This window comes from Anabrus simplex, chromosome 2 (genome assembly GCF_040414725.1).
Source record: "Anabrus simplex isolate iqAnaSimp1 chromosome 2, ASM4041472v1, whole genome shotgun sequence".
Classification (NCBI taxonomy): Eukaryota; Metazoa; Arthropoda; class Insecta; order Orthoptera; family Tettigoniidae; genus Anabrus; species Anabrus simplex.
The window spans coordinates 774,806,881-774,822,598 of NC_090266.1; the positions used below are offsets into that span (position 1 = coordinate 774,806,881).

General features: G+C 36.1%; 1 protein-coding gene across 1 annotated transcript in view; it reads right to left on the reverse strand.

Moving 5' to 3' along the window:
• Window positions 1-396: 396 nt before the first annotated feature.
• The window catches only part of LOC136864456 (inositol hexakisphosphate kinase 1), a 181,960-nt gene continuing 166,638 nt past the window's right edge, over window positions 397-15,718 (reverse strand). Inside the window, exon 5 of the mRNA XM_067141467.2 lies at window positions 397-1,266. Within this exon, the coding sequence (XP_066997568.2) occupies window positions 559-1,266 (708 nt within the window). The 3' untranslated portion in view covers window positions 397-558. The remainder of the gene's footprint in view (window positions 1,267-15,718) is intronic.

Sequence of the window (15,718 nt, forward strand, 5' to 3'; positions counted from 1 at the left end):
TGTCCTATTTCTGTCCCTTTTTTGAAGTGTTGATATATTCGAAGCGTCCCTTTTTTTTGGTTTTGAAAATCTGGTCACCCTATAGTAAGGTCAAAAACACTTTGTTTCGGCACTACACACCTGTATGCAAAAAGCATCTCACTTTTAAAAGGCATCATTAAGAACAATTCTTTTTGTTCATTATATAAATTCAGATAGGTAATTTTACTGCTAAAAAGCTTAGAAAATATTTTCATTCATGCCAACTACAATATACAATTATAACAACACTATTCCAGTCATTCATGCATAATTAACAACAGCTCAATCACATATTATTATTATTATTATTATTATTATTATTATTATTATTATTATACTTAAATGATTAACAACATCTCTCATTCAACAACTTTCCTTTAATCGTTGGCAAGAACTGAAATAAGTATGAAGTACTTGAAATGCTTAAAAAAGCATTGAATGTTTAAGGGAAGCAATCCAAAGACTGCTGGCTAGACTTTTACCTCAAAACTCTTTATAGAAACAGTTCAAAAAAATTTAGTTCACAAAGCTCTAGTATCAGCCATGATCTCTCTCGATGCCTTTCAGCAAAGCAATCATATTCTCTAGTCCAAACAGAAAACCCCGATCTGGTCCAGAGTATACCACAGGATCATCTAGTTCTTTGTGAGTTGAGTGTGCAAAATCGATCATACGCACATCTACTACAGGTTCTGAAGTTGATTCTGGCAGTGTGTTGGGTAATGGTGAAATAGGAGTTGACAGTGATGAATCATGAGGAGAACTAGAAGAACCTCCATGAGATTCTTCATATATTAAAGTACTGCTACTACGACGATGGTGATGAGGTAAGTCGTCAGTTATGAGCCTTTCAAATGAACCATCTGGTACAGGTGAAAGCGTTTCAGCACTCGAACTACGGCGTCCCATGCAGCCACGATGATCCTCATCTGTCCGTGATGCTGAATCAAATTCACATACTGCTGAAGTATTCTTGAAGTCAAAATGGCAAGGCTCAGGACTATGTACTTCATTGCCTTCATACAGAAGTAGTAATGAAGTGGTATAGAAGCGCACAGAATCTTGGTGAGCCAATACAACCACCAACTCTTCAAGACGTCGAATCAAAGGTGGTAGAACATCAGAACGTAGCCGGGCACCATTGTGGAGAAACTGACAAAGAGCTTGCTGGAAGCCTGCTATAGACAGACTCCGACCATAAAATTTGTTGCGACACAGGAAGCGTTGTGTTGTTACTTGATACACCTGAAAGAAGTTTCACAATAAGTATATGATTTTTACATATATTTTATATAATACTTAGAATAAAAGAGATGCAAAAATGAATTTAATTTTACAGCAGAAAGAAAAAAGGGAGGAAACAGGAATCAAATTAATTCAATGTAGATTTCCTCTTCTTTTTTTTTTTTTTCAGATTAATGGTCAGTAAAGCTCTCACTTATGTTTACAATTCATTTCAACATTCAATTGAATGAAGAGACCCTCCTCCTCTGCAAGCTGTATCTGAAAGGAGTCTTAACATCTTTTAGGATGTTTACAGTGTCTGAAAAATAATATAGTAAGAAGTTTATTATTTTGAAGTAGTAGGTGATCAAGACATCAAGAGTGTAAAAAATTGCATGTAACTGAAGTGGATGATAATAAGGATGAATGATGATGATTGGAGAAAAGATGTGAACCTGTACATATTTGTTCGACCAAGTGAAATGGTCGTCCAGTTAGGGTTGCATAGCTGTGAGCTTGCATTTAGTAGATATGGGGTCAAACCCTACTGTTGGCGATCCTGAAGATGGTTTTGCATGGTTTCCCATTTTTACACCAGGCAAATGTTGGGACTGTACTTTCATAAGGTCATAGTTGCTTCCTTCTCACTCCTAACCTTGTACTATCTCATCATCACCATTATCTTCTACTTCTTCCTAGTATTTTCCCACCAGAGCAGGGTCTGCTGTCTTGGACATAGCACACCATTTTGCATGATCTTAGGCAACATTTGCTCTTAACTTGAATCTATAATTTTGACCATATTGTTCACTATTGGTCCATATTGACTGTTATAAACAATGTGCCTTTTCTTTGAATCTGCTTTGTTAATACTTAGCAAATAGAATGTTTGTTTATTTTCTATATTAACACAAGAAAAAATAAATGGATAAGCAAAACCAAAAAAATGTATCAAAGAGATGAGAATAAGATAGACAGGTTACATGTGGAATACAAAAGATTGAAACTACAAGTAAAGAGGAGCATCAAGGAAGAAAAGGAGAAATGTTGGGGAGAGTTTACCAACAAAATTGAGCAAGATAGTTGAGAAAATCAGAAACTATTATACAGAGTAATAAAATCGAAAAGAATAAATCAAGAAAAAATCAAGGCATTACAGAGAGAAGATGGGTCCATAGTAAATGACGAAAAGGGTCTTCAGAAGGTGATGGCAAAGGATTTTGAAAAACTTTATAATGAAGATGACTGTTCGGAGGAAGGAGATAAAAAAATTGAAATAACAGATAGAGAAAAAAAGAAGAGAACCGATAACATGGTTGGAACTTGAAAGGGCAGTGAAAGCAATGTCCAAAGGTAAAGCAAGTGGAAAAGATGAATTCAATGCTGATATGATTAAGGCAGCAGGAAGCATTGGACTACAGTGGCTATACTGAGCCCTCAATACCATATGGAAGGATACCTGAAGATTGGCAACAAGGAAGCATTTTACCACCGTATCAGAATGATATCTCCGAAGAATTTCCAAAAAAAAAAAAAAAAAAATGGACTCAAGCAAGGATATGTATTTGCACCTTCACTTTTTTACCCTGTACCTCGCAGCTATGCTTTATGAGACAACGCCTGCAAACAACAGAGGTGTGGAAATTAAATATCAGTTTGATGGGGGGAGCTTTTCTTATGTTTTTACAATTTGTTTTACATTGCACCGACACAGGGTACCATAGGTCTTATGGCGATGATGGGATAGGAGAGGCCTAGGAATGGGAAGGAAGTGGTCGTGGCCATAATTAAGGAACAGCCCGAGCATTTGCCTTGTGTGAAAATGGGAAACCACGGAAAACCATCTTCAGGGCTGCCGACAGTGGGGCTCGAACCCACTATTTCCTGAATGCAAGCTCAGAGCTGCACGCCCCTAAACGCACGGCCAACTCGCTCGGTGGGGGGCTTTTCAACCAGGTCAGATTTCACTCCAAAAGATTAACCTATTCCACCCAGGTCACAGAATTGCAATATGCAGATGACAATGCTTCTCCAGCCCACACACCAGAAGAGCTTCAACGATCTGTCATCTACTTCAGCAGAGCTTACGAACGTTTTGGCCTGACTGTCAACATTCAGAAGACCAAAGTGCTTACTCAGCCTGCTCCTGGAACCAAACCCCCCCACCCCCTGCCCCGGATTTTGATATCACCATATCTGGCACAGCTATGGAAAGGGTGGAGCACTTCTCATACCTTGGAAGTATTCTCTCAATGCACTGTAACTCTGAGAAGGACATGGAAAACAGAATACAGGCTGCCCATGTGGCCTTTGGACGTCTCTCACATCGTGTATTCCAGAACAAAGATCTAAGTTTACGCACTAAAATAATGGTGTACCAAGCTCTTGTTATTTCTATGTTACTCTACGTGTGTGACACCTAGACTCTATATCACCAGGACACCAAGAAACTGGAATGCTTTCATCAACAAAAACTTAGATCCATCATGAACATCAAATGGGATGACTATATAACTAATATAGCAGTTCTTGAGAAAGCAAAGCTAAACAGTATCGAAGCCACCATCGTTGGTCATCAGCTTAGATGGGCAGGCCATATCCATCGTATGAGTGACAGCAGACTCCCTTGGCAAATCTTGTATGGTGAACTCAGCACTGCCAAGAGGACTCGTGGTGCTCCTCTGAAGTGATATACAGACCAACTTAAGCAGACCATGAGAATAGTAGATATAAACCTATATACATGGCATATTCTCCCATTGGATCATCCTTGCTGACATGCTACCATCTCAGCTGCAGTTGCATAGTTTGAGCAGGAACTTCGAAGACAGGAAGAGAAAAACTCGCCAGAGAAAGAAGCTACGTCAAACACTGCCATGTCCCCTACCTTCCATTGGATGCAACATGTGTGGCCGCATGTTTTATGCAAGAATTGGTCTGATAAGCCATCAGCGCCACCTCCATCATGTGAACTAAGGATTATGGAACTGCAGGTGAGAAACAGAAACTCCGATACGAGTATCGGCTGATGACATACCACCAGAGTACGCCAGAATCAAACCTTTTTAAAGTTAAGAACTTCATTTAGGTCCGTATTGAATCTAGATTTACACTATAAATTTATAGTGAGAATCGAACCTCCCAAGTTCGGGTCAGAAGGCCAACGCCTCAATGTATGAGCCACTCAGCCCAGCGAGTTTAGGAGACTTTTCCATTTTGTATGATCTAAGGAACAACAGTGCTCTTAACTGTTGCTTTCGTATCCAGTTGTGCCATATTACGAATCTGTTTAAATACGAGGGTTGGGGCAAAGTCATTTCAACTATTCTTGCAGATATGTGAGCGGAACACAAACAGCTATTTGTCGCATGGAAGCTATACAGGCATAATTTGTATTCACAACAACAGATGGATCTGTGATTGCTGATAGTGGCACAGAGAGCACTGTGAAATCAGTTGTGTGGTGAGCTTCATGCGAAATGAAAGTAACACATGTTGAGCAGCTCGCATACATCAAAATAGCCATTCTCCAGGGGAGAAATGGGAGAGAATGTCACAGTGAATTCATTGAAGCCCTTCAGAATAATGCCCCCCCATTACCGCATAGTGGCATGGTGAGAAGGAAAGTTTCAACAAGGACGTGTGGCAATCAGTGATCAGCAACGCTCGGGACGACCTGTCAATGTGCAGACTGATGTGGGACGTGCCATCAAGCAGCTCCTGGAAAAAGACAGACGACGGAGACTACTGGAGTTAGAGAGGGCAAGTGTCATAAAGAAACACAATATCATGACCACTGATATTGTTTAAATTTCAATTATTTATTTTCTTGTCGTAACTGCTTCAACTCTTCATCCTCTTCTTCAATTACTGAGATCTCATTAAGCCTTGATAGTGTGTCACACTATCTCTACCATTCATATGTCAGGTATCAGTCATGAACTGCAAGATGGACTGCAGTTGCTGTGATTGCCAAGGTGAAGCCTTCTCATTTCTTTGTTTAAATGCATAGGTGACTGGTTTGTGATCTGTAAAAATGGTAAATTCTCTGCCGTCAAGTATGATCTGTTTCTGGGCCAGGTAAATTATAAACAATTAGACTATGAATCTCATTGTTGAATCCATACTGACGGTTGAACTTCTTACAAAATTATACAAAAACTATTTTAATCCTCCTAGTCAACACTATATATTTTTTACGTCCAATTAAGACGAAAGTTCACACATAAATAGACATGTTTCGACCCGGCATTGGGTCATCCTCAGTAAGACGTGTATGATGTATTAAAAAACATAGGAGACACACAAAATGATATGTTAGGTAAAAAGTTTTTTAGAAAGCATGATGAAAGTTAAAAAACTGTGAAATGTTGATCATTAAAACAGACTTGAGCTGGAAGTCTTTCTGTTTCAATGCTTTTGTTGTCCTTTGGTGTGGATCAACTCGTATCTGTATAGTGTTGGCTTAGTTTTTGTGTTCCGACATGGGCTGATGTACATAAGAATTATTGAAGTTGAACCATCCAATGTTAGTCTGTAAAATGGATAATACAAATCGAATTTAGGTTGAAAAGTGGTGACTAACAGGAACAAACATTTAGATTAAGTTATGAAGAATGAAAATTAACTTTCATTACGTGGCCCACTTGTATTACCCGTGTTCTCTGATTATGGAGTCCAGCTCTCAACTGACTTGCTCCTGCAGTCGAGACGCAAGATGTATTGCTGCAAGGAAGTGGAGTGGGGAAGTGACTGAAACTGAGTGTAATAATTGTGAGTTCTTATGTTCCTGTTTTTTACTACAAGTGATCGGAATAAGAGTTTCCCATATTACGTTCCTTTTTTCATTTGTCTCATTTAAGTTGAGGGCTGGGTTCTTATACTGATCCATACTGATGTAAAAATTCTCTAAAATGTTGAGTAGTGGACCTTTTCGTTCATGTTGTAGAATTTTTTGATCTTGGTCTACTGTAGTATAATTGTGATTATAGTCTTTGTGATGGTTACTTGTGGCAGTTTTTCCAACGTAACTTGACCCGCATTCCTGGCATTCCACTTTATATATCCCATTCTCCTGAAAGCCCCACCCCATTTCCCCACTCCACTTCCTTGCAGCAACATGTCTTGCGTCTCAACTGCGGGAGCAAGTCAGTCGAGTGCTGGACGCTATAATCAGAGAACATGGGTGATACAAGCAGGCCACGTAATGTAAGTTAATTTTCGTTCTTCATAACTTAATCCAAATCTTTGTTCCTGTTAGTCACCACTTTCCAACCTTACTTCGATTTGTATTATCCATTTTACAGACTAAAATCAGACAGTTCAACTTCAATAATGCTTATGTACATCAGCCCATGTCAGAACACAAAAACTAAGCCAACACTATAACAGATACCAGTTGATCCACACCAAAGGACAACAAAAGCATTGAAACAGAAAGACTTCCAGCTCTAGATTGTTTTAACGATCGACATTTCAATTTTTCTGAAACTTTCATCATGCTTTCTAAAAAAAACGTTTTACCTAACATATCATTTTGTGTGTCTCCTATGTTTTTTAATGTATCATACATGTCTTACTGAGGATGACCCAATGCCGGGTCGAAACATGTCTATTTGCGTGTGAACTTTTGTCTTAATTGGACATAAAAAGTATATAATATTGACTAGGAGAATTAAAATAGTTTTTGTACAATTTTGTACAAAATTAAAAGCAAATTCTTATCATATGCACTATAATTCCTCTGTGCACTGGTGAGCTTTATAGAGTACAAGGCCATGGATTTCCAACCAGAATCTTCATACTGCTGTAAAGCATTTTTTTTTTGTTTTTGGAAAATCTACTTGAGGAGTGGTGAACAGGAGTGACAAAGGGGGTGAATTCTTAAAATGAGTAAATCTCAAAAAACATAACATGTTACATATGTTAAAACTGGTATTTGGAATCCATTGTAAAAGTAAAGGAACACGCATAATTTGTTTTCTGAATATCCACTTAAGAGGAAGTGTTAAAGGGGATAAATTTTTAAAAGGAGCATATATACAGTATATATCAAATACTTAACACGTTACAGACGTGAAAATTGGTATTTATATTCTCTTTTAAAATAAAAGTAACACGTATTTGTTTGTTTTTGGAAAAAGACATTTCAGTGAGAGGGGACTGAAAAAGGGGTTGAATTATTTTTATGTGGATACTTATATCTCAAAAACTGAAGATGTTACAGACATGAAAATTGGTATTTGGAATCTCCTTTAAAAATAAAGAAGGATGTATATTTTGCTTTTGGAGGATCCACTTAAGGGGGTGGGGTGGATGAAGAGAAATGAACTTAGTTGAATTCTTTTTATGGGGATACTTATACATCAAATACTCACAATGTTACAGACATGCAAAATGGTATTTGGAATCTGCTTTAAAAATAAGGAAACACATATTTTTTTTGTTTTTGGAAAACCTACTTAAGGGGGGAGTGGGTGGGAGGGGGGCTGAACAGGGCTGACAAAGGGGGTGAATTTTTAAAATGAATATATCTCAATAATAACGTTATTGGCTTAACATCCCACTAACTACTTTTATAGTTTTCGGAGACGCCGAGGTGCCGGAATTTAGTCCCACAGGAGGTCTTTTACGTGCCAGCAAATCTACCAACATGGGGCTGACGTATTTGAGCACATTCAAATACCACTGAACTGAGCCGGGCTCGAACCTGCCAAATTGGGGTCATAAGGCCAGAGCCTCAACAGTCGGAGCCACTCAGCCCGGCGAGTATATCTCAAAAACGATACATGTTACAGACAAAAAAATTGGTATTTTTAGCCTCTTTTAAAAATAAAGTAACACATACTTCTTTGTTTCTGTAAAAATCCCTTGGGGGGGGGGGGAAATAGAAAGGACAGAAAGAGGGGTTACCAGGATACTGGTATCGATATCACAGACGTGAAAATTGGTATTTGGAGTCTCCCTTAAAAATTAAGGAACATGTATATTTTTGTTTCCGTAAAATCCAATTAAAGGGGGCGTAAAAAGGACTGAAAAGGGGTTGAATTCTTTTTATGAGGATACTAATATCTCAAAACTGAAGATGTTACAGACATGTTCATTTGTATTCAGAATCTTCTTTGAAAATAAAGAAACATGCATTTTTTGTTGGGGGGAGGGAATCAACTTAAGGGGGGTGTAAAAGGAGTTGAATTTTTTTAATGAGGATACAAATAAGAAGTGAACTTCAAACAATACAGTGCTAAGGGGGTTTTGACTGGGGATGAGGAATGATGACCAAAAAAACATGTTCATATATAACCGTTTGAATTACGAAGTTAAAATGTCAAATGTTAAATAACAGAAGGTTTGAAACAAATTTAACCCCTCAGAGAGTTAAATGGGGGTTAAGATATTAAAACAAATATATTAATTCCTTCCTCGAAAACGGTTTAACGTACGAGGATAAAATTCCAGATAGCGGTATATTTTTTTAAATCCTAGGTGTGAAATAGGAAATATTTTTAAACGTTCCACCGCTGAAGTGTCAAACGAGGTTAGCTCCATAAACCAAATTATTCATCCCTCCAAAACCGTTTGGCGTACAAAGTTGTAATTTTAAGAGAAGGGTCTTCTTTTATGTCCTAGGTGTAAAATAACGTATACTTCAAAACATTTCTCCCCTAAGAAGTTTAGATTGTAGTTTACTCTAAAATATACAACATTCATTCTTCTAAAACCGTTTCAGGCACGAACATAACTTTCTTTATGATGGGTGTTCTTCTATATCCTAGATGTTAATTAATATTTCAAAACATTCACCCCTTAAAAAAGGATTCATTCCTCCATTAGTGTTCGACGTGGAAAATCAAAATTCCACAGGTTGGTCGCTTTTACATCCTAGATGTTAAATCAGGTATGGTTTAAAACATTCAAATTCTTCTGAACGAGATTCAAGTGAGTGGTAGATTATAAAATAAATAATCATTCCCCCGAAACCGTTTGACGTACCAACTGAGGATGTATTTTACAGGCTCAGCTGACGGTGTACACTCCAAAATGTAAAACTTTGAATTATAACTTTCATTTTAAACCCATAGCAAAGCACGGGAATCTTGCTAGTATGTATATATAAATGATATGAGTAAAGAAGTGGAATCAGAGATAAGGCTTTTTGCGGATGATGTTATTCTGCATAGAGTAATAAATAAGTAACAATTTTGTGAGAAACTCCAAAATGACCTTGATAATGTTGTGAGATGGACAGCAGGCAATGTTATGATGATAAACGGGGTTGAAAGTCAGGTTGTGAGTTTCACAAATAGGAAAAGTCCTCTCAGTTTTAATTACTATTTTGATGGGGTGAAAGTTCCTTATGGGGATCACTGTAAGTACCTAGGTGTTAACAGAAGAAAAGATCTTCATTGGGGTGATTATATAAATGGGATTCTAAATAAAAAGTACAGATTTTTGTACATGGTTAGGAGGGTATTTAGGGGTTGTAGTAAGGAAGAGGGCATATAAGTCTCTGGTAAGACCCTGACTAGAGTATTGTTCCAGTGTGAGACCCTCACTACAATTACTTGATTCAAGAATTGGAAAATCCAAAGAAAAGCAGCTTGATTTGTTCTGGGTGATTTTCGACAAAAGAGTAGCATTACAAAAATGTTGCAAAGTTTGGGCTGCTTGACTAAGTAGTATGTTCTGAGTTGTCAGTGGAGAGATAGTATGACATTAGTAGACAAATAATTTTGAGTAGTGTTTATGAAAGTAGGAAAGATCACTATATGAAGATACAGTTGGAATTTAAGAGGACAAATTGGGGCAAATATTATTTCATTGGAAGAGGAGTTGGAAACTGGAATAATTTATCTAGGGAGATGTTCAATAAATTTCCAAATTCTTTGCAATTATTTAGGAAAAGACTAGGTAAACAACAGATAGGGTACCTGCCACCTGGATGACTGCCCTAAATGCAGATCATGATTGATTGATTGATTGATTGATTGATTGATTGATTGATTTAGTGAAGTTACAGTTTTTGCCAAATGATATACATACATAGAAGTTATGTTCCACAAACTCATTTTTCAACAACTTGAACATTTTGTATATGGATAATTTTGCAGCAAGGTACTTCCTTTTGATTCCTTCCTTTCTTGCTTTAGAAACAATTTCTATGTGAGTCCTTAATTTTCTTAATGATATCTATTTAGATTTTGTTTTGTGGTTGTTTCCCTCCCCTTTTGTCTTCTACCAAGAAATTTCCTGTATCTGCAATGCCAATACTGCACAGCTGCAGACCCGTGACTAATGATTAAAGTTCTTAAGAAGAAATTTTTTCATACCCTGAAGTTAACGTTAGTTAGTTACTTTTTCATTCAGGCCTGCACACAGGATTCTTTTTTTTTTTGGTGTGGGGTGGGCAAATCAGAATGCTAATTTTATCTATTGTGACATTTGATATTATAACATAAATGAGATTCCTGTCGGATTGCAATAACATTTAGGATGTTTTTAATATACAAAGACAAAATTATATTGGCATGTTTTTATTTACAATTAGCTACATGTACCTGACAGTACTCACACACACAAAACAAAAGATGCATTTATTAAAAATATAGTCATACAACTTTTGCCAGAAAATATACATATGGAGTATACATATCTTTTGTTTCCAAGCAACAGCAGGACACTCCCCTGTCTGGCGAGGTTCAGTCGCTGCTCTGCTCGTTTTTGAGAAATTTAAGAACATTCATCTTATCAAAATTTTGAATGGAACAGAAGTTGTACATTGAATTTTAACTGAAAAACCTCATATCAAAGCAGATATTTTTAATTATATGTTTTATGAATTTTTACAAAGTAGTATTTAAATTTTGAAACAAAATGATGAAAAAATAGACATATACTAATTGATTTGCTGCTGTCATTTACTTTAAATTAATCTGAAACATGTAAACAGCTCAAATTTCTGCAAAATATCAGACAGATAACATGTATTGTTTAATTTATTACACTCACATTGACTCAACAGAAAAGCAAATATGAAATGAATGTAAGGATACGAACAGAAGGTTACAAAACGAAGTCAAGTTGTCTAGGGCATTATGCAAAAATGTCAATTATGGTGTCTCGGTTCACATTAACATGTCGGTTAATAGCTAGATGTGCCTGTACATTCACTCTCTCTTCTTTCACTGTTAAGCGCTAGTAAGCTTCCAGTCAATGCAGACATATAAAACTTTGCTCATAACTGCAAGTTATTACAGGAAGGACAGCAAATATTTGAAAAAGTGTTTGGAATGTTTGGGAAGAAGCTCTTAGAGCATTTCTCTGACATTTCAACTGTGTTCTTTGGTCTGTCACTCAGGTCAATGTTTTTCCATTTTTTTCTTCAATCTCTTGAATTTCCAACATGGGTGGGTTGGTAGAATAACACCAACGGTTATCCCCGGCCTGTTGTAAGAGGGGACTAACAGGGACCTCAGGGACATTCAACTTGGGAGCATTGGTTGACAACCACAGGGTCCGTAGCTGAGTTCCTAGCATTGCTTCCACTTACTTTTGCTATCCTATTCAACCTTCCTTGGTCAACGCTTTTTCTGTTCCAACCTCGGCGGTATTAGAGCATTCATGGGTGTCTTTCATTTTCATACCCTTCATGGCCCTTCTCTTTCTTTGGCCGATAAATTCATTTTCTAAGTGTCGGATCCCTTTAATTTTTTCCTGTGATTAATGTTAACAGAGGATGGTCGCCTTGTTGTTCTTCCTCTTAAAACAATAATCACCACCACCATCTCTCAAATTCATCTTTCACAACACTTTGTGAACTTGAGAGGTGACTACTATATGAACGTATACTTGAATGTATATCAGAGAAGTTTTGGTATACCTTGGTAGGTTTCCAACAGTTTGTTAGGAGCTCGAACTTTATGCTGTGGGGGATATTTTGCTTTCCAACGTAGTTGCCAGTGTCAAGGCTATGAAATTCACATGACTGCTCCTGTACTTGTGTTCATATTTTCTCAGGTGGGGCACTGATGTACAGCCGTGCCTCTGTACTAGTACCTGAAGTTGCTAATGGTATATTAGACTCTATTTCTGGAACTTTAAATATGTCTGTTGCAGAAGAGTCTGTTGTTTTCTACATACTTTTTTCCAAATATATTACAATACTACAATAAAGATAAACAGTACATTATTTCTAACAAAATTACTCATTCATAATTTGTCATATTGAGCACTACATTCTAAATTCATAAAATTCTTAACATTTCTCTGAGAAAAATTTACTATTTATCTAAGCAAGTTAAGGATTTTAGTGCTAGAAAAACTCAATTGTATCTAGTATAAACTCAAACATTTGTATGTGTGACAAATGTTTACTCTACATTTCTCATTAAATTGGGTTGTATATTTGCACTCACATTTCTGCAATCAACTGGTTTAGGTAATTTTGCTAGCTGCATATACCCACTTTTAGACTTACATATGGGAGTCCAGCCTGGTACAGTCCTTTATTTTTGTTTATTTTCCACTCCAAAGTATTTCGTTTGTTCTACCTACTTCTTCTTGGTTAATCTTTATCGGGACTGTTCATGTTAAACTGGACTGATAGATTCCTCTTCTTATATTCTTCACTTCCTGATTCATCACTACTCAAAGTGCCTAGATGAGAATCTGGATCAGCATCACTGACATCGATTGCATGTGATTCTGGATTTTTTTTTTCCAACCCCATTTCAGCTTCTGATGTCTCTCCAGGTAACTTCCAGTCATGTCTTCATTCCTGAGCAGTAGAAGAATAACTGAGGCCATCAGCACATTAGTGGTGCAACCAACACTTTTAGATGAAGTACGATATCAGCATATAATAGCCCTTTAAGGCACTGGAATCCAGTGCACAAACAGGTTGTTGTACTAACACATCATGAATAGTGGTGGCAGATATCTTTGGCCATTGGAGACACTGAGTTTAGGCCATACAGGGCTATTATAGTCTGATATCACACTTCATCCAAAAATATTGGTTGGTTAGGCCACTATTGTGCTGATAGCCTCAATTATTTTAACAGAACACTTAATTGCAGCTTCAATTGTGACCAGCACTCACTTCGCAAGCAAACAGAAATATTATTTGCATTATTACTAACATACCTCCTAATCTTGCTAGGAAAATAGGGGAACAAGCATGCAATACTGTAAAACTACAAAACAAACCATAGCCTAATTGAAAATAATACCACTGTGAAGTAAACTTACTCTGTATGAGAATTGCTCTTTTTCCACTAAATTAACATATTGAATAGGATAACAGCCTCCTGTTGGAAGCAATTCCATAGTTTCACCTAGTTTTCTTTTGATATATGTAAACGCATGACTTTTTTGCATCCTGAACTAGTACCGGGCAAAGCCAAATCACTGTTTGATTCCTGTAAAAGTATAAGAGTAAATTAGAGATGTGTTACTATTACACCAACATTTGAAAGCAAGGGTATAATTAAAATAAATATATGAAATATACACAGAGATATATGATTATTACCATCAAAGAAGAGTGTCCACTTTCATCTGGATGACTGTTCATATCATTGTCACACATAAGGAACAATTCTAGGATTTCAGAACTACTTTCTTTAAGTCTTCTGTATCAAAAGGCACAATTTCTGGTTGATAAATTATTTCTTGATATCTGTTGGCAAACCAATGTTTGTGTATCTAATGCACAATTAAAAACTAATGTTACTTCTTATTATATGATAGTGCTTACCCTATTAGATTAGTGTCCATTTTCATAATTATCTTCATTCTCGTCGTGTAATGATGTTCAATACCTCTTATGTTTAGTAATGAGACTTCCAAGATACCTACCTCCCACGGTTTAGCATTTCATTTAAATATAAAACACATCAAGTATCATTAGTATGTTACCGGTATACAAAGAGGTATAATACACACAACTGGAATGAGAGTCTTGAATGATCACCACGATGTTGAGTAGAGTCCTATTATAAACAGCTGGCAACTGCAAATAAAACAATGCCCAAGATGGCTTGTTTCAGGCAGATACATAAGCACCATCTAGTTGTAAAACTGGCTAAATAGGACTTAGTCCATATTATACTTCTATATCTTGTGGTGTCATATCGAAGTAGAACAGACTGAGTTAATGGAGTCAGTTTTACCTCTTAATTAATAAATCATCTGGACTAAGTCGTTTCAAGGCTGTTCCAAATTAAAGTGCAAGATACGGCATAGAACTTGGAATCTCACTGGGGACTGCTTGCATCAATAAATGCATTTTTCTTTTAAATTTACTTTGTCATTGTTACCACTAAGCCAGCGACTCACTAATACGTACCTTTTAAATGAGAAATGATTAAACATTTTACTCATATAGAAACAAACTTTGGTAAGTAAGGGTTAACAGTTCATAATTTGTGTACACAAATAAATTTTAAAAAAATACTAGTACTCAGCATATTTAACTATCTGATTATATCTACTTACATAAGTATATTGCTGCATAAAATCTTTTCATCCCCACATTCCAATAAACTATAACAACTCAAAGAAATATTACAATGACATTTGTTACAGTATTGTTATTTATTCACAATACAATTTCATAAAGCTTCAGGATCTGTTGTGATGTTAGAATAAGTCATTCATGAGATCACAATCAAACTATCACTATTAACAGTTAACAAGTTAATTGGGTAGTTGGAATGATGCAGTGGTGAAACTATGACTTAAGATAATTTCAGACTAGCCAATTTTTCTTTATTTCCCCATTTATTTATTGCAAAGATGTCCCTTTAGGTAAAGGAAACACAAAGAACTAAACCGAGTATGATAGAAGAAGCCTTTATTTTCATGCTTCTGAGTCAGCCTTTTGTTAATCAGCTGACTCAGTAAAGTATTTTACAATAGTGTAACATCTATTCGGAACAAAATTTGGCAGGACACTGAAAAAACAGCAGATCAAAATCTGGATATTTTGTCAAAATAATGAATTGGCTAATTGGATTATTTCCTATAGACAAAGGAAAATGTTCTAATTTCTCTTTATACTCTCCAGTATATCTGAAACATGATCCACATAAACTGATAACATATGTGTGAAAACTGAGGACAAAAATTGTCATAAATTTTTAGGCTTATAACCATTCAAATATATACGGTATGTATTTCAACACTTATAATACTAAGACAATACTTAATTTTTTTGTATTTATACAATGCTAATAAAAGGCACATGCAAAAAATGTTAACTTGGTCTGAAGTGTAAATAACTGAATGATGTAACATAATTCATTAAACACAAACAGTCCATATTTCTCAACAAAATTTTCATTTGTTCTTTAAGTTAATTTGTTAAATGCATTCACAGAGAAACTCTTAAGGCGGCACAGTTTTATAGGTTTAATTAAATTTATTTCATTTGCAAATGCTTGACTTCACAATACACTGCCTGACAAAAAAA